Genomic DNA, 25508 nt, shown 5'->3' with positions numbered 1-25508 from the left:
ATGGGATTGCTTCCCTAATTTCCTTTTCTGCTCTTTCATTGTTAGTGTATAGAAATGCCGTTGATTTCTGTGTATTGATTTTGTATTCTGCAACTTTGCCAAATTCGTGGATGAGCTCTAACAGTTTTCTGGTAGAGTCTTTAAGATTCTCTAGGTATAGTATCATGTCATCTGCAAATAGGGATAGTTTTACTTCTTCCTTTCCAATTTGGATTCCTTTTATTTCTTTTACTTCTCTGATTGCTGTGGCTAGGACTTCCAGAACTATGTTGAAGAGTAGTGGCGAGAGCAGACATCCTTGTCTTGTTCCTGATCTCAGCAGGAATTCTTCCAGCTTTTCACCATTGAGAATGATGTTCGCTGTGGGTTTGTTGAATATGGCCTTTATCATGTTGAGGTAGGTTCCATCTATGCCCACTTTCTGAAGGGTTTTTATCAGAAATGGGTGTTGGATTTTGTCAGAGGCTTTTTCTGCGTCTATTGAGAGGATCATATGGTTTTTATTCTTCAGTTTGTTAATGTGGTGTATCACACTGATGGATTTATGGATATTGAAGAACCCTTGCATCCCTGGGATAAATCCCACTTGATCATGATGTACAATCCTTTTAATGTATTGTTGGTTTGCTAGTATTTTGTTGAAGATTTTTGCATTGATGTTCATCAGTGAAATTGGCCTGTAGTTTTCTTTTTTTATGGAATCTTTGTCTGATTTTGGTACCAGGATGATGGTGGCCTTATAGAATGAGTTTGGGAGTATCCCTTCCTCTGCAATTTTTTGAAATAGTTTCAGAAGGAGAGGTGGTTAGCTCTTCGCTAAATGTTTGATAGAATTCGCCTGTGAAGCCATCTGGTCCTGGACTTTTGTTTGTTGGAAGTTTTAAAATCACAGTTTCAATTTCAGTTCTTGTGATTGGTTCATTCATCTTTTCTATTTCATCTGGTTTAAGTCTTGGAAGATTGTACTTTTCTAAGAATTTGTCCATTTCTTCTAGGTTTTCCATTTTATTGGTGTACAGTTGCATATAGTAGTCTCTTAGGATCCTTTGTATTTCTGTGATGTCCGTTGTTACTTCTCCTTTTTCATTTCTAATTTTATTGATTAGAGTCCTCTCTCTTTTTTGCTTGATAAGTCTGGCTAGGGGTTTATCAATTTTGTTGATCTTTTCAAAGAACCAGCTTTTCGTTTCATTGATCTTTTCTGTGGTTTTCTTTGTTTCTATTTCATTGATTTCTGCTCTGATCTTTATGATTTCTTTCCTTCTACTAAATTTAGGTCTTGTCTGTTCTTCTCTCTCAAGCTGCTTTAGATGTAAAGTTAGCTTGTTTATTTGGGCTTTTTCTTGTTTCCTGAGGTGGGTTTGTATTGCTATAAACTTTCCTCTTAGAATGGCTTTTGCTGCATCCTACAGGTTTTGGAGTGTCATATCTTCGTTGTCATTTGCTGCCAGGTATTTTTTAATTTCCTCTTTGATTTCTTCAGTGATCCATTCGTTGTTTAGTAGCATGTTGTTGAGTCTCCACGTGTTTGTGTCTTTTGCAGTTTTTTTCTTGTTGTTGATTTCCAGTCGTATAGCATTGTGGTTAGAAAAGATGCTTGATATGATTTCAGTTTTCTTAAAGTTACCAAGGTTGGATTTATAGCCCAGGATATGGTCAATCTTAGAGAATGTTCCATGTGCACTTGAGAAGAATGTGTATTCTGTTGCTTTTGGATGGAATGTCCTATAAATATCTGTTAGGTCCGTCTGGTTTAATGCGTCATTCAGGGCCTGTGTTTCCTTATTGATTTTCTGTCTGGTTGATCTGTCCATTGCTGTCAGTGGGGTGTTAAAGTCCCCGACTATGATTGTGTTATTGTCCATTTGTCCATTAAAGGTTGTTAGCAGTTGCCTTATATATTGTGGTGAAGCTGTGTTGTGTGCGTAGATATTTAAAATTGTTACATCATCTTCTTGGATTGCTCCTTCGATCATTATGTAATGTCCTTCTTTGTCCCTGAAAATATTCTTCATTTTAAAGTCTATTTTGTCTGATATGAGTATTGCTACTCGAGCTTTCTTTTGATCCCCGTTTGCAGGAAGTATTTTCTTCCATACTCTCCCTTTCAATTTGTATGTGTCCCTAGAAGTGAAGTGGGTCTCTTGAAGACAGCATATATATGGGACTTGTTTTTGTATCCATTCAGCCAGTCTGTGTCTTTTGGTTGGGGCGTTTAGTCCATTCACATTTAAGGTAATTATTGATATGTATGTTCTTATTGCCATTTTATTAATTACTTTGGATTTGTTTTTGCTGCTCTTTTTCCTTTCCTTCTTCTCTTGTTCTTTTCTGCCTAGAGAAGTTCCTTTAGTATTTGTTGTAAGGCTGGTTTGGTGTTGCTGAATTCTCTCAGCTTTTGCTTATCTGAGAAGGTTTTGATTTCTCCTTCAAATCTGAAGGAGAGCCTTGCTGGGTAGAGTCATCTTGGTTGGAGGTTTTTTCCTTTCATCACGTTGAGTATATCATGCCACTCCCTTCTGGCCTGCAGAGTTTCTGTTGAAAAATCTGCCGATAACCTTATCAGGGTTCCCTTGTATGTTATTTGTTTCTTTTCCCTAGCTGCTTTCAAGATTTTCTCTTTGTCTTTAATTTTGGTCAGTTTGATTAGTTTGTGTTCCTCCTTGGGTTTATTTTGTATGGTACTCGTTGCACTTCCTGGATTTGAGTGAGTGATTCCTTCCCCATGTTAGGGAAGTTTTCGGCTATTATCTCTTGGAATATTTTTTTCTGTCTGTGCCATATTTTAGATTCTCTATATAAGTAATATCATATGGTATTTGTCTTTCTCTTTCTGACTTACTTCACTTAGTATGAGACTCTCTAGTTCCATCCATGTTGATGCAAATGGCATTATTTTGTTCTTTTTATGGCTGAGTAGTATTCCATTGTTCATATGTACCTCATCTTAATCCATTCGTCTGTGGACGGACACTTGGGTTGTTTCCGTGTCTTGGCTATTGTGAACAGTGCTGCAGTGAACACAGGGGTATGTACACCTGCTCTTCCATAGAGATGCACATACACAGCAGCTCAGAGTAGGTGCTCGGAGTCCATTTCCGGGGATGCCTGCCTCGCCCCACACTCACCCAGCCACTTTTCTGGGTCATGCTCCTTAACTTCTCTGTGTTTGCTCCAGTTTTCTCATCACACTTGTAATATGGTCCTTGTGGATATTAAATGAATTAATAAAGTCACTGGAATTAGTGCTTGATGCAGAGAAAGTGCTCAATAAAAGTGAACCATTCCAATGAATTAGAATCATCAACCTCTCAAGAAATACATTATTTTTTCCCTATGAAGAATCAAAACATTTCTATTTTTTGGTGAGTTCTTTCATTATATTGATTTATTCACCCTGCTATATATATATATATATATATATATATATATATATATATATATATATATATATATTCTGTCTTGATGAGCCCTAACCATAGGCTTTGATATCTATTTTTTAATTTATTTATTAAAAAAGTTTTTATTCCACCTGAGGCATATGGAAGTTCCTGGGTTAGGGGTCACATTGGAGCTGCAGCTGAGGCCTAGGCCATAGTAACGGCAACACCACATCTGAGCCACATCTGTGACCTATGCTTCAGCTTGATGCAACACTGGATCCTTAACCCACTGAGTAAGGCCAGGGATCGAACCGCCATCCTCAGGGACACTAACTATGTTGGATTCTTAACCTGTTGAGCCACAGTGGGAACTCCTTTGATATATATATTTTTTAATTTTTTTTTTCAGGACTGCAGGTATAGCATATGGAAGTTAGTTACCAGACTAGGGGTTGAACTGGAGTTACAGCTGCCAGCCTACACCACAGCCATAGCATCACTAGATCTGAGCCGCATCTGTGACCTATACCACATCTCATGGCAGCACTGGATTCTTTTTTTTTTTTTTTTTTTTTTTGTCTTTTTTTTTTGTTGTTATTTCTTGGGCCGCTCCTGCGGCATATGGAGGTTCCCAGGCTAGCGGTCCAATCGGAGCTGTAGCCACCGGCCTACGCCAGAGCCACAGCAACGCGGGATCTGAGCCGCGTCTGCAACCTACACCACTTGCAGCCGACATGGATGGAACTAGAGAATCTCATACTGAGCGAAATGAGCCAGAAAGACAAAGACAAATACCATATGATATCACTTATAACTGGAATCTAATATCCAGCACAAAGGAACATCTCCTCAGAAAAGAAAATCATGGACTTGGAGAAAAGACTTGTGGCTGCCTGATGGGAGGGGGAGGGAATAGGAGGGATCGGAAGCTTGGGCTTATCAGACACAACTTAGAATAGATTTACAAGGAGATCCTGCTGAGTAGCATTGAGAATTATGTCCAGACACTCATGTTGCAACAGAACAAAGGGTGGGGAAAAAAATGTAATTGTAATGTATACATGTAAGGATAACTTGATCCCCTTGCTGTACAGTGGGGGGGGGGGGAAGCACTTTCCCTACTATTGCCCAGGTTGCAAACGATGTTCTTACCAGACGAGGGCGCCATCATCCCGTCAGACGTGCAGGAGGGTTTCCGTTTTGAAAAAGATGTGTATTTGGAGGGTAAAACTTGTTTGTGACGGGGGAGCAGGGTGTTTTGCGAGATGAATGCTTTTTTCCTCAGGTAAGAATATGTTGTCTTATCTTCCTGTAGATGGGAGAAGAATTCACGTTTCAAATTCTCAATGTCCTGGAGTTTTCTAGGTAAGCTACCTTTTCAGTGTGTTTGTGTATTTCCCAGGGCCCTGTCTGTGACTATTCAGTTGAGATTCGGCCACGTAAATCAAAACCTTGTTACAGAATCCTGAAATTCTAGTCTGCTTCTACGCACGCTTTCATCTCAACTCAGTTCCACTTCTCCCGGCCTCCTTAGGCCTAATTCCCTTTGCAGGTGGTGTGGGTTCTCAGCTTCTCCTTTCTAGCGCTTGTCACAGTCAGGGCTGCGTTTTAATTCTGGGTTATTACTTCACGACTGTGTCACCAACTAGACTGTAAGTTCCCAGAGAGCAGGGGCCACCTCCTGCAGGGGCTGGTGTCCAGTAAATGCTCCGTAAATATTTGATGAATGAATGTGTTAAAAAGCAAAATTCAACCGAGTGAATTTTGAAGCTCTTACTGGCTTAATTCAGGGATTCAGGAGCTGGGCAGCCTCCCAGCAAGCAGACAGAAGGGAGCTCTGAGGAGCTGTGCAACGTGGAAAACTTTGATAGGCAGAAAGTGGTGAGACAGGGAAGTTAGTAGCAAAGAGCAGATGGTTTGGGGCGAGGTCACCTTCCTTTAGGGACCACTGGGGTCTGTCACTCAGATTACGTCATCAGGGCTGACCTGGAGGTTCCAGACTGACTGGTTCAGATCGCATTCCTGGGAGAGGCAGAAACTGCAGTCAGGTGGGGCCCGAGTCTCAGTTTGGGGACGTGGGCTGAGCGCCTGTGACTCCATTTGGGGCCTGTTGTCTCCTTTTTTTGACAGGCGGATATTGAACATTATTTTCACAGATGAACAAGGAAACTGGTTCTTTACAAATGGGCGGTGAATTAATTACTTTTCCCCAAAGGAACCCATGTGCATCCCAGTCCTTCCCCCCTCTCATGCTCCGGCAGCAGTGGCCCGATTCCCCAAAGCATAGTGGGACAGTACTGCTTGTCATCTCCCTTCTCCACCGTTGTCCTTCTTTCTGGCCCGCTGGCCCCCGTCTACATAGCCACCGGGTAGCAAAATAAGCCACCAGCATGGCAGCTCTGCCAGGCCACCAAGCACAGGATGCCAGCAAGAAAAGGCATCTCCCGTCCCCCAGGGAGGCCCACGGCCATGCCTACTTAAAACCTAGTCTTCCCCTGTCCCGCCCCCACTCCGAACAGCCTGCGCCAAAGCTCCCGCCCTCCAAGGACAGTCCCGGCAATCCTACTCCCACGCCAACACTTGAGCTAGGAGGTACTTTCTGATGGGGATGAAGGATGTTGTCCTCAGTACTTAGGCAGCTGTCGGGTTCTCGGCCTGCTGAGCCCTGATGGGAGCTCTTGATCATCCTTTTCTTGATCAGTCGTATTCCTGAGGGAAGATACAATTCTTTTTGTTAGAAGAGCTTGAAAACAGGGAGGAACCCATGACTGAGAGCCCAGCTGGTCTGCTGGACACGCCCAAAGCCGTCCCCCTGAGAGACAGGGGCCTGGAGCTCCATTCCAAGGGCCTTTCCGTCCTCACTGAGCACATAAGGGGCAGCATCAGGATTCAAATCCAGCTCTCTCTGGGCCCAAATCCCTGGCATCTTCAACCAATCTGTACTTGGAAAAAAAAGTTGGAGAATGTAAAAAAATCAAACAGCCCCTTTTTGCCTCTCCACGAGGTGGACCATGGTCTATGCGGCTCCAGGTGTTTTCGTTGCCACAGGCCAGTCTCAGTTGGAGGGCCAGTGTCACCGTGATGGCCACCTGACTGTGGGCCCTCTGCTCTAGCACACAGGCAAGGTCACTCCAGCTCAGGCCAAGTGCGGTAAAGGAGACTGGACAGCCTGGCCTGGTGGAGGCTGACCGTGGTGCCACTGGTGGTAGGGGTTTACCTCTGAGGGGCCTGGGAGCCTTGATGAGGAGGTGGGGTTCGGTTTGGAAACGGAAAGATGGGAGGAGGGTTGAGATTGGTGAGTGGCACGAAGGGGAAGGCCGGCCTTGGCCAAGGGGCAGCATGTGGGACCAGGCGGAGAGAGGCCTCCAGGCTGACGTGGGCTCATAACAGGAGAAAAGCAATGAGCTTAAGTTCTGTCTACAGCTGTGAAAAATGGAACACAAAATCCAGGGGGTTTTGAGACTGAACTATTCATTTAAAAAACTCTGGCATCAGAGTTCCCGTCGTGGCTCAGTGGTTAACGAATCCGACTGGGAACCATGAGGTTGCGGGTTCGATCCCTGGCCTTGCTCAGTGGGTTAAGGATCCGGCATTGCTGTGAGCTGTGTTGTAGGTTGCAGACTTGGCTCGGATCCCACATTGCTGTGGCTCTGGTGTAGGCCAGCGGCTACGGCTCTGATGAGACCCCTAGCCTGGAAACCTCCATATGCCGCAGGAGGGGCCTTAGAAATGGCAAAAAGACAAAAAAACAAAAACAAAAACAAAAAACTCTGGCATCTACCAAGCCAGTAATTTCACATCTCTATGCAGTAAAATGGAGACAGGAAGGCCTTCCTTTTTTTTTTTTTTTTTTTTTTTTTTTTTGTCTTTTGTTGTTGTTGCTGCTGTTGTTGCTATTTCTTGGGCCGCTCCCACGGCATATGGAGGTTCCCAGGCTAGGGGTCTAATCGGAGCTGTAGCCACTGGCCTACGCCAGAGCCACAGCAACGCGGGATCCGAGCCGCGTCTGCAACCTACACCACAGCTCACGGCAACGCCGGATCGTTAACCCACTGAGCAAGGGCAGGGACCGAACCCGCAACCTCATGGTTCCTAGTCGGATTCGTTAACCACTGCGCCACGATGGGAACTCCAGGAAGGCCTTCCTGATAAAGAACGATGCACAGACCCAGGGCTGCTTTCCTCTTTGCACGCCAGTTCTGACTGATTATATTAAATATATTACATGCATAAAAGTGTATGTGTTATAAGTAATACATGCGCACGCATAATACTTAAGATAGGTATGTTAGGAGTTCCTGCTGTGGCTCAGTGGAAACGAACCTGACTAGGATCCATGAGGACGCAGGTTTGATCCTTGTTCTAGCTCAGTGGGTTAAGGATCCAGTATTGCCGTGAGCTGTGGTGTAGGTCGAGGATGTGGCTCGGATTCTGCATTGCTGTGGCTGTGGTGTAGGCCGGTGGCTACAGCTCTGATTAGACCCCTAGCCTGGGAAACGCCATATGCTGTGGGTGCAGCCCTAAAAAGACCAAAAAAAAAAAAAAGAAAGGTATATTACATTATGTGTAAGTCATGTACTGTATTACATTGTAATAGTACATGGTGATGTAAAAGATATGTAATATAAACATACAACATACAACATATATACATATACTTTGTTATATGTATATATTGGGTCAGTGAATTTCTATGGAAGAAAAGTAGTCGTAGAAGAAGATTCATAGTTAGAATCTCAGGTAAAGAAAGTAGGTAAAGAAAAAAGAAAAGGGAGTTCTCGTCGTGGCGCAGCGGAAATGAATCCGACTAGAAACCATGAGGTTGCAGGTTTGATCCCTGGCCTCGCTCAGTGGGGTAAGGATCCAGCTTTGCCATGAGCTGTGGTGTAGGTTGCAGACGCGGCTCTGATCCCGGGTTGCTGTGGCTCTGGCGTAGGCCGGCGGCTACAGCTCTGATTCGACCCCTCGCCTGGGAACCTCCATATGCCATGGGTTCAGCCCTAAATGGACAAACGACAAAAAAAGAAAAAGGAAAAGGAAAAGGCTGGCAAGAAACACGCTGACCTTTTCACCAATGGGCAGCTGAGGACTCAGACTATCAGAATTCTTCTGATGTTGAGGTTTTGTGTGGCTGTCAGCACGACGCAGTGAAAAAACCAGAAACTAACGATGCTTTGGCTGTTGTTGTAGCAATAGAAAGAGGATGTCTGTCATCGTCCGAACTCCTACCGGACAGCTGCGGCTGTACTGCAAAGGGGCCGTAAGTACCGCGATCCACTGCTCCTGTAACGCCTGCGCTCTCTGCTCTGACAACTTGCAGGGAGCCTTTTGCATCTTCACAATATTTTAAAATGTGGGTGCTTTTACGTGTTGTTGTCGCTGTGGTTGGCAGCATCACCCAAGATTTCGGAGTCCATCTCAAGGTGGCTCAGAGTGCTCCCCACGGCCGAACCTGCTCAAAGGTGCGATGGTTCGCACCAGAGTGTTTCCTGAGCTGTGATGCCCGTGGAAACGTGCTCTCGCTCAGCTGTGTTTCTGAGAGTTCATGCTTAGATGGTTGATGCTGTGGGTTTATAGTGGGAGGTTTGATCCCAATTCCAAGCCCAAAGTGCTTGGATCTGGTGTCTTAGGAATTCTTTTTATTTTTTTGTAAAGCACTTAGGTGTTTGTTCACTGCCATATGTACTTAAACAACCTCAGCTTTCGTGAGGTAAAATTGATATAAACTAAAATGCACATATTGAAAATGTACATTTTGATAGCTTTCTGTCACTGAGATTCATTTACATTTACTGAAGTTTAATATCAGTAGTTATACAGTATATATGATTTTTTGGTTTCTTTCATTGAAAATTATTTTAAAACTCATTTGTGTTCTAGCTTGTGTCATGAGTTCATTTATTTGTATTGCTGAGTAGTTTCCATTGAATGGATATACCTGCATTTGTTTATCCATTCATCTGTTGATGGACTTTTTTTTTGCTTCTTAGAACCGCATCTGTGTCATGTAAAAGTTCCTAGGCTAGGGGTTGAATTGGAGCTGCAGCTGCTGGCCTACACCACAGCCACAGCAACACCAGATCTGAACTGGGTCTGCCACCTACACCACAACTCATGGCCATGACGGATCCTTAAGCCACTGAGTGAGGCCAGGGGTTGAACCCTCATCCTCATGGATCCTAGTCGGGCTCATTACTGCTGAGCCGTGATGGGAATTCTTGTGGATGGACATTTTGCTTATAGTTTTGGCAACTACAAATAATGCTCCTGTGAACATTTGTGTGCAACTCTTTGGATGGACATACAGTTTCATCTCTTTGATAAATGACTAGGAGTAAAATTATTAGATCATGTGGTAGGTGTATTTCAGCTTAAGAAACCACCAAATTATGGTTACATTCTTACCAGCAATTGTCACCAACATTTGGCATAGTTAGTCTTTTTAATTTTGCCCTTCTAATAGGTGTGTGGTATCTCATTGTGAATTTAATTTATGTTTCCATGCTGACTGACGGCAAACAGCTTTTCAGGTGTTTGCCCCCTGCGATGGGGATTCCCAAGACCACCTCTGTGCTTTCAGTGAATCTCTGAAAGGATTCATGGGACTCAGACCTGGTTGTGCTCCTGGCTGAGATTTATTACAGTAATGTAGGAAGGGTATGAGCTGGGTCACCAAGGAAAAAGACGTGGGTTATGTTCAGAGGGATCCCATGGGAGTCCCACAGGGGAAGTTGGTGTCACTTATTTAGAGAATTGTTTACCAGCCAAGGGCCAACTTTGCAAGTTGGTCTTTCTAAGGATAGCGGTCTCCACCTGCTCTGTCAGCTCCTCTGCACACCGTCGTCCACCTATCTTCCTTGTGAAAATGTCTGTTTAACCCTTTGGCCATTTTTTTAAAATAACTTTTTCTCCCTATTGAATTTCAAGGTTGTTTTTTACTTTACTTTTTACTTTACTGTCTTTTTAGGGCTGCACCTGCAGCACATGGAGGTTCCCAGGCTAGGGGTCTAGCCGGAGCTGTTGCTGCCCACCTACACCACAGCCACAGCAACGCCAGATCTGAGCTGTGTCTGTGACCTACACCACAGCTCACGGCGACACTGGATCCTTAACCCACTGAGTGAGGCCAGGGACTGAACCCGCAACCTCATGGTTCCTAGTCGGATTCGTTAACCACTGTGCCATGATGGGAACTCCCTGTTTATTTATTTTAGATACAAGTCCTTTATCAGATATTTGATTTACAAAGGTTATCACACAGCCTATGGCTTACTTTTCATTCCCTTAAGAGTGTCTTTTGAAGAATAGACGTTAGTAATTTTGATCACGTCCAATGTACCAGTCTGTTCCTTTATGAGTCATGCTTTTAGTGTCACATCTCAAGAGATTTTTGCTTAATTCAAGGTCACAAAGATTTTATCCTATGTTTTTTCCTTTTATGGTTTTAGGTTTTCTACTTATTTCTGAGGAATCTTGAGTAATTTGTGCATGTGGTTTGAGGCAAGACTAGAAGTTCATTTTTTACATCTGAATAGATCTAATTTTTCACACCATGTCTGTTCTTTCTCTGCTGCATTACCTTTGCACTTTTGTCATGTGTATGCAGACCTACTGGTTTTTTTTTGTGCTCATGCATTTTTTTTGCCACCCTGCAGCATATGGAGTTCCTGGGCGAAAGATCAGATCTGAGCCTTCGTTGCAGCCTGTGCCACAGCTGCAGCAACACCGATCCTTAACCTACCGTACTAGGCCAGGGATTGAACCTGTATACTGGCACTGCAGAGATGCTGCAGATCCTGCTGTGCCACAGCAGAAACTCAACAATGTTGTCATACATTTTAATTTTACAGATGTTGTAAATGCCACACTACGTGGTTATCAATTTTGTTCAAGCAGTCAATTATTTTTCAATTAAAAGACTTGGGTGGAGTTCCCGTCATGGCGCAGTGGTTAATGAATCCGACTAGGAGCCATGAGGTTGCGGGTTCGATCCCTGGCCTCGCTCAGTGGGTTAAGGACCTGGCATTGCTGTGAGTTGTGGTGTAGGTGGCAGACGCGGCTCGGATCCCGTGTTGCTGTGGCTCTGGAGTAGGCCGGCGGCTACAGTTCCAATTAGACCCCTAGCCTGGGAACCACCATATGCCACAGGAAGCGGCCCTAGAAAAGGTAAAAAGACCAAAAAAAAAAAAAAAAAAAAAAAAAAAAAAGACTTGGGTAACAGGAAAAATAATGTATATATGTATGCTCACGTCAATACCATTTTATCTTCAGACCCACATTCCCATGTGGTATAGTGACCTTTTATCTGAAGAAATTCCTTTACCATATCTTGTAGCCTGGATCTGTTGCTGATAAATTTTTTCAGTCTAAGTTGGAAAAAAAATCTCTATCTCATCTTCTTTTTCCCCTGACCTTTGAAATGAATTTTTGATGAGGGTAGAGGTCTAGGCTGAGCACTTCTTCCTTCAGTGTGTAAAGATTTTGCTTCACTGGCTTCTCACTTGCGTTGTCTCAAAGAGAAACCCGCTGTCATCCTTGTCTCTGTTCCTCTCTCTGTGTCGTATTTTTTCTGGAATTGTGCCTTCACGGGGGCTGCCTGGGCTCCTTCACATCTGTTAGATGTAACAGTAAAATTAGAAAATGGCATTTAGAATTCAGATCATCAGGCTTGGATAAGGTGTTAATCATGGTGTTTTGTTTTCTGTAGGATTCGGTGATTTATGAGAGACTTTCAGAAGATTCTCTCTTTGTAAAGGAGACATTAACGCATCTGGAAAGTTTTGCCAGAGAAGGCAAGTGAAAATTGTTTAGAATATGCTTCCCTTCTGTAATGCTGTTCTTTTTTTTTTTTTTTTTTTTTTTTTTTTGCTTTGCTTTTTTAGGGCCACATCCACGGCATATGGAGGTTCCCAGGCTAGGGGTTCATTTGGAGCTGTAGCCACCGGCCTACACCACAGCCATAGCAACGCGGGATCGGAGCTTCGTCTGCCACCTACACCACAGCTCACGGCAACGCTGGATCTTTAACCCACTGAGCAAGGCCAGGAATCGAGCCTGCAACCTCATGGTTCCTCGTTGGATTTGTTTCCGCTGTGCCACGCTGGGAACTCCTATAATGCTGTTCTTTAATGTTGAAATTGTAGCCTCAGTGCTTGTTGGGGCCCGTAGTGGGCGAGGTGGAGCTTGCTGTAAGGGTGACCTTGTGTGTCTCCCACTGGCTTAAAAATAAATGGCTCCCCAAACAAACCCTCCTTTTTTCCATCTCCAACAGTACCTTGTGCTTATGCCCAAGCAGTAAACTGTATGTTGCTGCTGTGAGGCTCTTCTTTTATTACTAGAGCAATGTCTTTAGTCTCTTACCTGTTTCTATTAGCTAAGTGTTACTTTTTAGTCAAGATATAGTAGGAACTGCGCCCATAGTTGGAGAAGAAGGGTGGCTTCTCTGGTTTGTGTTGTGTATTTTGCAGTTAGTTGTTTTGTGCCTGTGCCTTAGAATGCTCACATAATTGATGTTTCCCTGCTGCTGTCTTGTTAGCCTTCTGATTTTGACTTATCATCCACTCTTGAGGAAATAAAATTCCATGAGTGAGTTTTGAATAAGAACAACATCCATGGAAAGATTTCTAGAAGCTTTGAAAAGTAAGGTGTCATATCATGTAAGGGTAAAGCTAATAACACCTTGAACCTGTAGCCCGCTTTCTCTCCTTCGTTTATAAGCTGTTACCTCCTGTACACATATGTGTCTTGTCTGAAAGTATAGGTATTTGTGAGGTTGCACTTTGGGCCTTTTCCTGCCATCAGAAAATCTGTCTGTGCTGTAGACCGACTACAGTAGGTAGAAACATACAGGAACTCTATTATAATTGAGCTCAAAACAGAATAACAACTTTTGTAACTCTTCTGCAGAGAGCTTTTTTTCCCCTAGGGAATCCTCAAGTATTTGAGTGTTTTGTAAGGAGTTAGCCTAAAACATTATAGTCTGGTTAAAACATTTTTTCAGACGCGTCCTTGCAAAATGGGAGTTAAATTAGTTTTCTGTTAGTTTAGCGATCTGAGGGGCTCGCCTTGAACCTGGAAACTGAAGCTTCATTTCTTTCCTTCATTCAACAAATGGTTGATGGGGCTCCTAAAGTGCCATGCACTGTTCGCAGTTTCCAGGGCACAAATGAACAAAACATCGAAAGCTCACGCCCTGCAGGAATGTGCCTAGAATAGGTGATGCCTGGAATAGACGAGTGCTGAGGAGGGAGAGTCAGCAGGGTGGAGGGAGCGGAGCCGGGGCGCTCTGCGTGTAGGCCCAGGCGGCAGAGTTGGCAGAGACTGGGTGGGAGAGTCGGCAGAGACTGGGGTGGCTCCAGGGGCAGGTCCTGCAGGAAGAGGGAAGAGCCAGTCCCAGGGCTGGGAAGGAAGAGGCCCAGCAGGGCTGCCGAGGGGAGCTGGGGGCAGGGGCGGAGGGAGGAGCAGGAAGGAGGCCCTGCAGCTCAGCCGGGGCCACTGCAACGCTTGTGCATGTCGTTTTCAGCTTCTCTCCTCCTCCCGGATCACGGGACGCTTGACCAGGTCATGTCTTTGCTGCAGGTCTGAGAACTCTCTGTATTGCCTACATAGATTTAACGGAGCTGGAGTATCAGCAGTGGCTGGCGATGTACGAGGAAGTCTGTACAGTCGTCCAAGACAGAGCTCAAAGTCTGGAACACTGTTATGACACTATTGAAAAGGTAACGCACCCCACGTGCAGTCTACGTGCCAGGACACACGTGTGAAGGAAACGCACTTATCCGTGTACACCTAACTTGATGGCATTTAAAAAGCTCCATTTAAATTTTTTTCCAGAAGTATGCATCTGTCTTACGGCATTGAAAATTCATAAAACATCTTTTAAAATATTCAGGTATTTCTCCCTCTTTTGAATCATATCCTGGTCACTTCAATCTTCTTGTCCTGGTATAACTATTCCCATTTCAGAAGAAATACCTGTTTATTGTAGAGAAGTAGGCTAAAATGATAAATGACAGTCATCTGTAAAGTTGGGCTAGCGACTAAGTTCTCTTCATACATGTGTATTGAATGTATTGAATTGTATGTATTTACCACACAGAAATTTTTCCTATAAAAATTACGAGTAAAAATCCCCCTGGAATTTTTCTCATGAAAGTACTGCTTGAATCCTGAAATCTTCACTGTGGTGAGTTGGGACTTGTTTCCCATCACTGGATATTCTGTTTTCATCCTTGATTACTTACTTGATGGTTTTCTTATGTGGATGGGTACACGTGTAACCCTGCCCTCTGTTCTCTGCCCGTTACTTTTCCAGGGGAATCTCATGCATCCTGGGCTGTCAGGTGTCCCTTGAGGGTCCCTGGGAATTTCAGCTGAGGCTTCAGGGGTTTCACGGGTCCTGGGTCAACTTTTGTCTTAATTTCTTGGCTTGGTGTCTCTTGCCGTTTGGTCCATGACTCTGCATCTCATTCCTGCAGCTTGTCCAGAACAGATTTAGGCTAAAGGGGTTTTTGCTTGTTTGTTTTTTACACCGTTGGGTCCATCTTTTTTTTTTTTTTTTTTTTTTTTTTTTTTTTTTTTTTTTTTGGTCTTTTTGCTATTTCTTTGGGCCGCTCCCGCGGCATATGGAGGTTCCCAGGCTAGGGGTCCAATCGGAGCTGTAGCCACCAGCCTACACCAGAGGCACAGCAACGCAGGATCCGAGCCGTGTCTGCAACCTACACCACAGCTCACGGCAACGCTGGATCTTTAACCCACTGAGCAAGGGCAGGGACCGAACCCGCAACCTCATGGTTCCTAGTCGGATTCGTTAACCACTGCGCCACGACGGGAACTCCCCCATCTTTTTTTTTTCAAAGTTGAATATCAAAAGATTAGGAACCTAACCTAGCCTCACACCGACGCCCTAGCCTTCATGCACGGTGATCACTCAGCATCTGTATACCCAGAGCTGCCAATGAGCACCTTTTAGTGCTTTAAAAGTCTGGGTGGAAATCTACTGTCTTAGACACATTAACAAAGCAGACTCATACTATTTGACAAAATACTGCATTTTTTTCTCCTAATGACTATGAGGGTAAGAAGTGCAAGAATGAAAAATACTGGAGTTCCTGTCGTGGCTCAGTGGTTAACGAATCCGACTGGTATCCATGAGGATACGGATGCGATCCCTGGCCCTGCTCAGTGGGTTAAGGACCGAGCATTGCCGTGAGCTGTGGTGTAGGTCGAAGATGTGGCTAGGATCCTGCGTTGCTGTGTCTCTGGTGTAGGCCGGCGGCTACAGCTCCGATTGGACCCCTAGCCTGGGAACCTCCATATGCCACAGGACTGGCCCTAGAAATGGCAAAAAGACAGGAAAAAAAAAAAAAAAAAAGAATCAAAAATACTGACTGTCTCTGTTTAGTGTGAATGAGAGGAGTTTTAGCCCTGTCATTTATGCACACGATCGGGCCCTGTGATGCTGAAATCACACAGGTCATTGGCAGATGTGTTCATTCATGTCTCCCTTTACTCCGCGGCGTGGTTTCCAGCTCACCCAGGAGTGAGGAGCTCCTGGCGCTGAGTCAGGCAGGGCAGACCTCAGGAGGGAGGGAGACTCGACCTCCCTACTCAGTACAGCTCCACGGGGGAGACCTGCCTGGGGAACTTGGTACCCCACTGAAGGGTACCCCATAAAAAAGACCCTCCAGGTCAGGGCAAGTGGGAGAAGACAGGATCATTCAGTCTACATAGGTTCTTATCAGAAGGAATTGGGTTTTCTTTTTTTTTTCTTTTTTTGGGTCTTTTTGCCATTTCTTGGGCTGCTTCTGCAGCATATGGAGGTTCCCAGGCTAGGGGTTGAATCGCAGCTGTAGCCACCGGCCTACGCCAGAGCCACAGCAACTCGGGATCCGAGCCGCGTCTGTAACCTACACCACAGCTCACGGCAACGCCGGATCCTTAACCCACTGAGCAAGGGCAGGGATCGAACCTGCTTCCTCATGGTTCCCAGTCGGATTCGTTAACCACTGCACCACCACGGGAACTCCAGGAATTGGATTTTCTTAAAAGATATACCTTTCAAGCTCTAAGAGCCAAAAATTATGATCCTTGACTTTAATTTTGCTTTTTAAAAAAATCTATGTGGAGTTCCTATTGTGGTGCAGTGGAAATGAATCTGACTAGGAACCATGAGGTTGCATGTTTGATCCCTGGCCTCGCTCAGTGGGTTAAGAATGCAGTGTTGCCCTGAGCTGTGGTGTAGGTCGCAGACATGGCTTGGATCTGGCATTGCTGTGGCTGTGGAGTAGGCCGGCGGCTACAACTCCGATTAGACCCTTAGCCTGGGAACCTCCATATGACTCAGGCGTGGCCCTAAAAGGACAAAAGACAAAATAAATGAATAAAATAAAATAAAATAAAAAAAAAATCTATGTGATGGACTCTTTCTAGGCCTGGAACACCTGCATGGCATCTACAAAAGCTAAGAGTCTTGTCCTTCTGTTGTCGTGTTTCTTATTTTGTGTTAGCCACTACAGGATCTGTCTAACCATCCGCCTCATGGCTGTGTTAATTGCCACACTTCTAGCTGATGTCGTATTAGTTATAGTTACACAGCTGCTTTCTGCACACCTGCAGGTAAGCATTGGAGTCTGACACCAAAGAGTGTGGGATCGACCCGCTCTGTGCAATCAGCTCTTAGGAATTCCATGCGTATGGGCACGGCCCTGCTTGTTTTCCGTTAGAGGAGTATCGTCTGCCCCTCTTCCTGGCTCTTCAGGCCAGTAGCACGCCTCGGCTTCTTGAACATTTTCCCTTTGGGGATTCATAAGACTTTAACTTTCTTGCTCGATGAGTAAAGGTAAGAAAGACGATGTCTGCATTTGGATTGCAGTCGAGAACAGCGTGATTCAGAGTGCAAGTGCTCAAGTAATTAACCCTCATGCTACCAAGAGTGCGCCATTGGTAAAGTATGAATTAGTAAATTGACTAAATTAGACTTGATTCTGAGGCTCCTTGGCCTCGTAGCTCCTTTGAAACATTCCTTTCTTTAAACAAAATGTGGTAGCCTTATTGAGATGTAACGCACATACCATACAGGTCACCCATCTGAAGTGGTTTTGGTACATTCACGGTTTTACAGCCATACGTACTATACACCTGGAAATGGTGATTTGTGTTCCCCCCCAACCCGTATCCATTCCTGTTCACTGTCTAGTGTACCCCCGTTCTCTCACCCAGCCCTGTGCAACCCTGACTTACTTTCAGTCTCTATAAGTTTTCTTCTTCTGGATCTTTCAGGTAAATGGAATCATACAACATGTGGCCTTAGCGACGTGTTTCTTTCACTTATCTTACTGTTCTCAGGATTAGTCCGTGTTGTAGCAGGCATGAGTACTTCATTCCTTTTCTATTTAAAAAATTTTTTGTTTACTGTTCTTTCCCCAGTACAGTTTTTTCCCTCCTGTACAGCAGGGTGACCCAGTTACACATACATGTATACATTCTTCTTTCTCCCATTATCGCGCTCCGTCGTAAGTGACGAGACGCATTCCTGTTCAACTGCAGATAATATTGTGAGGATATGCAGTTTGTGTATCCGTTCATGTGCTGATGGACATTTGGGTTGTTCCACTTGGCTGTTATGAATAGTGTTGCTGAAAGCGTTACACGCAAGCTTTCACATGGACACTTTCTTTCATTTATTTTGGGAGTAGATCTATGAGTAGAATTTCTGGGTCGCCCCCCGCCCCCCATGGTAACTCTCTGTTTAACCTACTGAGGCAATAGTTAGCTGCCTAACTATTTTCCAAAATGGATGGAACATTCTACATTTCTACCCCCAGCGTGTGAGGGTTCCAGTTGCTCCACCTCATCATTTAATGCTTGTTACCATCTGTAACCGACTACATCCGTCCTAGGGGTACAAAGTGGTCCCTCACTGTGATCTCAGTTTGCAATGGTCAAGGATGTTGAACATCTTTTCATGTATCTTCTTTGGAGAAATGTCTGTCAGAATCCCTTGACCATTCAGAAAATTAATGCCTTTATTTTTTAGAATAGTTTTAGGTTTACAGAAAAAAAATGAACAGAAGGTACGCATAATCCCCATATGACCCTCTCTCCCCCTTGCACAGACTTTCCCTTGTTGTTAACTCGCTTATTACTACGGTGCATTTGTGACAGTTAACCCACTGCGTTGGGCTGCAGATCACACCTTCGCCTCCGCAGAGACAACGCCGGATCCTTAACCCACTGTGCCGCCACGGGAACTCCCTAGGCTGGTATTTTTTTTCTTTTAACACTTTAATTATTTCACTCCATTCTGCTCTTGCTTTCACGGTTTTGGAAGAGAAGTTCAATGTAATTATTATCCTTATTCTATAGGTAAGGGTTCTTTTTTTCCTCTCTAACTTCTTTCAGGATTTTTCTCTTGAAAGCAGTTTGAGTAGGTTTAGATTGTTGGTATTTATCATGATTGGTGTTCTCCGAGTTTCTGGGTCTGAGGCTGGATGTCTTTCATTAATTTTGAAAAAAATTATCAGCAATAATTTTTTCAATTATTTACTATTTCTTTCTCTTTTGTAAGTGACTCTCCAGTGGTCCCTGAACTAATTGTTGAAAAGTCCATTCTTCTGTTTTGAATTATCTTAGCAGTTTTGTTGAAAATTATTTAACCATAGACACAAGGATTTATTTTTGGACTCTAACTTCCATTGTATAATCTGTATTTCTATCCTTCTGACAGTATCACACTATCTTAGTTACTATTTTTTGTAATAAATTTTGGAATCAGGAAGTGTGATTCTTCACTTATCCTATTTAAAGATGGTGTTGGATTCTTTGAAATTTTCAGGTTCTTTGAAATTTCATGTGAATTTTAAGGTCAGTTGGTCAGTTTCTGAAAAGAAATCAGCTGGGATTCTGATAGCAATTGTGTTGAATCTATAGATCAATTTGGGGAATATTGTCATTTTTGCCTCTATTAAGTCTTCCAATTCGTAACGTGAGATGTTTATAAACTGTTTAGCTCTTCTTTAATTACTTTGAACAATTTTTAGTTGTTTTAGAAGCATAAATATTGTTGGGAGTTCCCTGGTGGCCTAGTGGTTAGGATTCAGTGCTTTCACCGCTGCGGCCCTGCTTGAATCCTTGGTCTGGGAACTGAGATCCTACATTATGCCACTGTGCACTGCAGCCAGAACAGCAACAAATATAAATGCTGCACTTTTATGTTAAATTTACTCCTGGGTATTTTATTCTTTTTGATGCTATTATATTGTAAATGGGATTGTTTTCTTAATTTCATTCTTTGGGTTGCTCATGGCAGGTATACAGAAATATAATTAATTTTTGAATATTGAACATGTATCCTGCAAACTTGTTGAACTTATTAGTTCCAATCATTTTTAGAGGATTCTTTAGGGTTTTCTACATACAAAGTCATGTCACCTGGGAAGAGAGATAGCTTTACTGCTTAGTTTTCATTTTGGATTCCTTTATTTCTTTTTCTTGCCTAATCGCCCTGGCTAGAACTTCCAGAACAATGCTGACTAGAACCGGTGGACACGCTTGTCTTTTTCATGATCTCAAGATGAAAGCATCTAGTCTTTTCCATTAAGTAGGATGCTAACTGTGGGTCTTCATAAACATTGCTTATCAGGTTGAAAAGGATCTCTTTTATTCCTGATTAGTTGAGTGTTTTTATCATAAAAACTTTTAAAGTTCTCTCTTAAAAAATACAATCCATGTTTCATATCTGTGTCACATTTCATAAATCATTACTAAAATATACTTTTTGCTAGTTGTGAGAAATTTTACGTTAAAATCAAAGTTTTTTCTTTTTCTTTTTTAGTCTTTTTGCCATTTCTTGGGCCGCTCCTGTGGCATATGGAGGTTCCCAGGCTAGGGGTCTAATTGGAGCTGCAGCTGCCGGCCTACACCAGAGCCACAGCAACGCCAGATCCGAGCTGCATCGGCGACCTACACCACAGCTCACGGCCACGCCGGATCCTTAACCCACTGAGTGAGGCCAGGGATCGAACATGCATCCTCATGGTTCCTAGTCGGATTCGTTCACCACTGAGCCACGACAGGAACTCCAAAATCAAAGTTTTAATATAGAAATATTTTGAAAGTATAGCAGAATTGACACAAAAGTAGAACAATGGAAGTAGAGGTCTAGTGTGATCAGTATGACTTCAGTATTTAGCATTGAAAAAATTCGGCGTGTCACTGAGAAGACTGAAAACTTTATGACTATTTTATTTATTTTTATTTTTTATTGTTTTTTGTCTTTTTGTCTCTTTAGGGCTGCCCCCGCGGCATGTGGAGGTTCCCAGGCTAGAAGTCAAATCAGAGCTGTAGCCTCTGGCCTATGCCACAGCCACAGCAATGCCAGACCCGAGCTGCGTCTTTGACCTACACCACAGCGCATGGCAGTGCCAGATCCATAACCCACTGAGCGAGGCCAGGGATCAAACCTGCGTCCTCATGGATGCTAGACAGGTTTGTTAACTGCTGAGCCACGGGGGAACTCCCTTATGACTATTTTAAAGTTGTAATTTACAGTTTACATATTATAGTGTTTCAATTAAATTATGTCAATTGTCAGCACAGAATCAACTTGTCTTATGTATTTGTTTCACTTTAGCAATGAATAGTAATGTACAATACCCTTGAACCTTTATCCCAGATTGTGAGAGGTCATCTGGCTTTATTCTTTACGTAAACCGCTTTGTCTACCCTCAAGCCTCTGTTTGAGTTTCTCCAATTCTAGGGAGATATTTCACAGTAGGAATAAAAACTATAAAATAAACCTTCTGTGGTAAGAAATTTGTGGAGAAAATGATGAAATTTTTCATAAGGACAAAAGTTAGGATCTACGTAAGTAGAAGGGTGTATAATACATGGAAAAACCAGTGTAATAAGAGTGGCATTTCTCCTCAGAGTAAGTCTATAAATTCAGTGCAGTGCAGGAATGCATAAAATTCCCAACAGAATTTTCACAGAACTTGGCAAGTTTGTTCTAAAATTCATACAGAATTAGGGGGAGGCTAAGAATTATCATGATAATTTTTGAAGAGAACGATATCAAGACTTACCTTAAGGTTACAGTAATTAAAATAATAGATAGTATTTATTGACCATTTATAACCTGCTAGATATTATTCTCATCATGTTCCAGATGTTGACTGTCACAATAATTCCATGAGCAATCTTCTTTTCCCCACTTGTCCAGTTATAGACAAGGAGACTGAGGAACAGAGGTTTAAGTAGTTTGCTTATGATCCCATATCCAGTAAGTTGTAGAGTTAGGGCCTGAGTTCAACAGCCTACCTCTTAGCTATCATGCTACACTGCTGTATGCTGTGGTGAAACAGGGACAAACAAACAGACCAATGGACAGGACTAGAAAACAAGTGTGTGTGTTGGAGCTCCTGTTGTGGCCCAGCGGAAAGGAATCTGACTAGTATCCTTGCGGATGCAGGTTCAGTCCTCAGTTGGGTGGGGATCCGGTGTTGCCGTGAGCTGTGGTGTAGGTCACAGACAAGGCTCGGATCCCACGTGGCTGTGGCTGTGGCGTAGGCCAGCAGCTGTAGCTCCACTTTGACTCCTAGCCTGGGAACTTCCAAATGTCCCAGGTGCAGCCTTAAAAAAAAAAAAGAAAAAAAAGGAAACGTGTGTGTGTGTGTGTGTGTGTGTGTGTGGCGTGTACATATACGGGACCTCACATAATAAATTATTAGACTACATATCTTTTGTCAAAATTTGCTCTATTTATTCCATCTTAAAATATTTTAACTCTTTAATTAGTAATCAAAAATACCTCTTTCAAAAAATATCTAGAAGTTCCTGCTACTTGGAGCCACAGCCATTGAAGATCGTCTTCAAGCCCGTGTTCCCGAGACAATAGCAAATTTACTGAAAGCAAACATAAGAATATGGCTCTTGACAGGTGATAAAGAAGAAACTGCAGTTAACATAGGTAATAGACATAAAGAATGTTTTTTTTTAAATCTGGTTGTACATGTATCCTAAATATATCCTACAATTAAAAATGTATGGCTGAGCTTCCTACAAGTAATCGTTTTATATGTCTTTGGGGAAAATGTCGTACAATGAAATCTTGCCATCGTATGGCAGAGAATTTGAACAGGCTAAGCCAAGCAAACTGTTCTCTCTCCTTCACATTCTTGAAATATAAACTGCAGAATGCCCACACGAGTAATAGTATTTTCTTGTTCCTTTTCTTTGCTACTTGGAGTTAGTTGTCTTAAGGCATTTCCCCCCAGTGATGTATATACCTCTCTTTGAATTGTGTATGTTTATTCGTAAATGTTCTCATCATGAGTGAGAATATTCAGTTAATGTTTTTTTGTTTTTTTTTTTTAACCTAGCTTTGATGCCACTTCTTTGCCTTTATAGTTTTTTTTTTTTTTAATTTAACTGTTCGATTGTATGTTAGAGTTGAGTTGGGCAGAAAAGCAGGTGAAATATCAACTCTTAGCTGTGGATACGTAGATCTTGTTGGTGCGAGGGAATTGAAATTACTGTCTTTTCCATGGTCATCACGGTAGCCAGCTCTGGTTAGATTAACACATAAGATAAAATGACTCGCCAGATAAACCTTTAAATGATGACGCTACTGATTTATTTATTACTCTATTCATTTAATAAATACTAAACACTTACTATGCGCCAGAAAATGGTAGGATCTGGGAATGAAAATTGAGTAATAAATTCTCTTTCCTCCTGGAACTTACATCCAAGTAGACAAGACAGAAAATTAAGAAGCAAGTCACTCTGTTGTAATATGATTGCAACAAGTGCTAAGACAATAATAAAAGCAGGTCATGGAGTTCCCGTCGTGGCGCAGTGGTTAACGAATCCGACTCGGAACCATGAGGTTGCAGGTTCGGTCCCTGCCCTTGCTCAGTGGGTTAACGATCCGGCGTTGCTGTGAGCTGTGGTGTAGGTTGCAGACAAGGCTCGGATCCCGCGTTGCTGTGGCTCTGGCGTAGGCCGGTGGCTACAGTTCCGATTCGACCCCTAGCCTGGGAACCTCCATATGCCGAGGGAGCGGCCCAAGAAATAGCAAAAAGACAAAAAAATAAAATAAAATAAAATAAAAAATAAAAGCAGGTCATAGCCATAGGTGGAGGGGTAATTAGAAAATGTGTTAAGGAGGTGACAGTTGAGGTAGAGATCCAAATGGAAAGAGGGGGCAAGCTTTGGGAAAGTTCCAGGCAAAGGGGAGGGCGAGCACAAGGACCCTGCTGTGGGAACATGCTTGGCATGTTTGAGGAACAGTGGAAAGGCCAGCGGGATTGGAGTAAGTGTGGCAAAGCTGAGAAAAGAGAGGAGGGCTTGTCAGGCCACGGTGAGAAATGTGTAGGGTTTCGAGCAGGAGCGTGATATGATCTAATTTATGTTTAAAAAACATTCTGTTGGCTCTTGTGGGGAAACAGATTGAACGGAAGCCAGGCCATCACCCAGAAAGGCTTTTAGAAGTCTAAACAAGGGATGGCGGTGACATGTGTTAGGGTGTGGTGGGGAATGTGGGGGAGGGCCTCCAGCTGATTGGAACTGCATGGGTCCACTTAGACACTCAGATTTTCTTCAGGGGTACATACTACTCTACCACAGGATTATTTGAATCTGCAGATGCAGAACCACAGGGGGGAGGGCTAATTGCAAAGTTTTACGTGGGTTTTTTACTGTGTCAGGGTTAGCACCCTAACCTCAGCGTTTTTCAAGAGCCAAGCTGTAAACTTGGGATGCATTTGTTAGGTTGATCTGTCAGCCCTCAATGATGTGGATGCAGAGAGTGTAGGCGGCTCTTTCAAAACCTTTTTCTGTGAAGGGGACCAGCGACGTAGGGTGGTCGCTGGAAGAAAACAGAGTTGGTGAAGGGTTGGTTATTTCTGACATCGATTTTCTTGTCCATAAGATGGAGATAGTAATAGTTTTTACCTCGTAGCATTTTTAAGAGAGGCTACTTTGAGGTGGTCCCTGTGAAGAGCTTAGTTTGGTGCAAAGCCCTTAGCAAGTCCTCCATGAAAGTTAGATATTAACATAATGATCAAAGACTCTCGAAAGGAATCCAGCCGTGACAGAGGCACTCGTTTATCCATCTGACGAGCATTTGGAAACCTATCAGGCCTATCTGCTCCTTTTTCTAGCTCTTCCACATTTCTTCTTTAATGTCATTGGCTGGATTTCTTGATAACCACAAACTCAAGGGCCACAGTAATTTAGTTATTGTCTTGTGAAGAGGCTCAGCTAATACAGCACCGTAAAAAAGCATGATTACTTTCCCATCACCTTCCTAAATTACATCTTTGCCAGGCCCACTACCTGAGACTGTTTGTTTCACCTGGGCCTTCAAATGCCTTTTTAGCTCAGGACTGAAACCCAGCCTAGATGAGACATAGCAGTTATTCCTAATAGCAGAACTTTTATCCTTATTGAATGAGATTTATTTTTGTTACCAGAAGTCTACAATTCACTTGAAGGACCCTTTGCTCAGAATAACTGGATTGGAAGAGTTCTTGTTGTGGCCCAGTGGGTTAAAAACCTGACTAATATCCATTAGGGTGCAGGTTCACTCCCTGGCCTTGCTCAGTGGTTTAAGGATCCAGCATTGCCACAAGCTGTGGTGTAGGTTGCAGAGTTGACCTGGATCTGGCATTGCTATGGCTGTGGTGTAGGCTGGCAGCTAGCTGTGGCTCCGATTCAACCCTTAGCCTAGAAACTTCCATGTGCTGCAGGCGTGACCCTAAAAAGAAAAAAAAAATAACTGAATTGGGTTAGGTAATTTCTATATTGCCCCCATTTCAAACAAGTGTTTAGTAACTGTGGTGGACTTTAAAGAAGAAAGGACACAGATTCTTACAGCTGCACTTGAAAACATTGGGAAGAACCAGGCAAGACTAGAACAAAGGGCAAAACACACACGTCATGGGGATAGAGCAACCGTGTATGTGTAGGGAAAGGGTGACACGTGCATGTTGGAGAGGGGACCCTGAAGGGGCAGCCAGTGCATCCATGCCTTTTGGAAATGAGAATCCACCATTGGCACAGGTTTTTAGTTTTAAAAAGATAATCAGGAATTCTGTGTTTTGATATGAAGTATTCTGATTT

The 25508-nt window shown here is 43.3% G+C and overlaps 1 protein-coding gene across 27 annotated transcripts in view; it reads left to right on the top strand.

Annotated features, from left to right (window-relative positions):
• LOC100625134 (phospholipid-transporting ATPase IB) overlaps window positions 1-25508 on the top strand; it is a 163028-nt gene that overhangs the window by 66805 nt on the left and 70715 nt on the right. For 25 of the 27 annotated variants that reach the window (XR_014818980.1, XR_014818981.1, XR_014818987.1 and 22 more), the window contains 5 exons: window positions 4699-4748; window positions 8574-8643; window positions 12091-12175; window positions 13962-14101; window positions 22212-22350. Coding sequence is in view for 14 of the 27 variants with exons in the window: in XM_084981264.1 (XP_084837390.1) it covers window positions 4699-4748; window positions 8574-8643; window positions 12091-12175; window positions 13962-14101; window positions 22212-22350 (484 nt within the window). In the remaining 13 variants the exon portion in view is untranslated. The remainder of the gene's footprint in view (window positions 1-4698; window positions 4749-8573; window positions 8644-12090; window positions 12176-13961; window positions 14102-22211; window positions 22351-25508) is intronic. The other 2 variants (XR_014818985.1, XM_084981265.1) reach the window with 1 other exon arrangement.

Source organism: Sus scrofa, chromosome 11 (genome assembly GCF_054392235.1).
Source record: "Sus scrofa isolate SSC_HxYL_T2T_F1_AM1 chromosome 11, Sscrofa_HxYL_maternal_Yorkshire_Landrace_v2.0, whole genome shotgun sequence".
Taxonomy (NCBI): domain Eukaryota; kingdom Metazoa; phylum Chordata; class Mammalia; order Artiodactyla; family Suidae; genus Sus; species Sus scrofa.
Note: the sequence above shows the minus strand (reverse complement) of the source record. Positions and strands in the feature narration are given on the sequence as shown.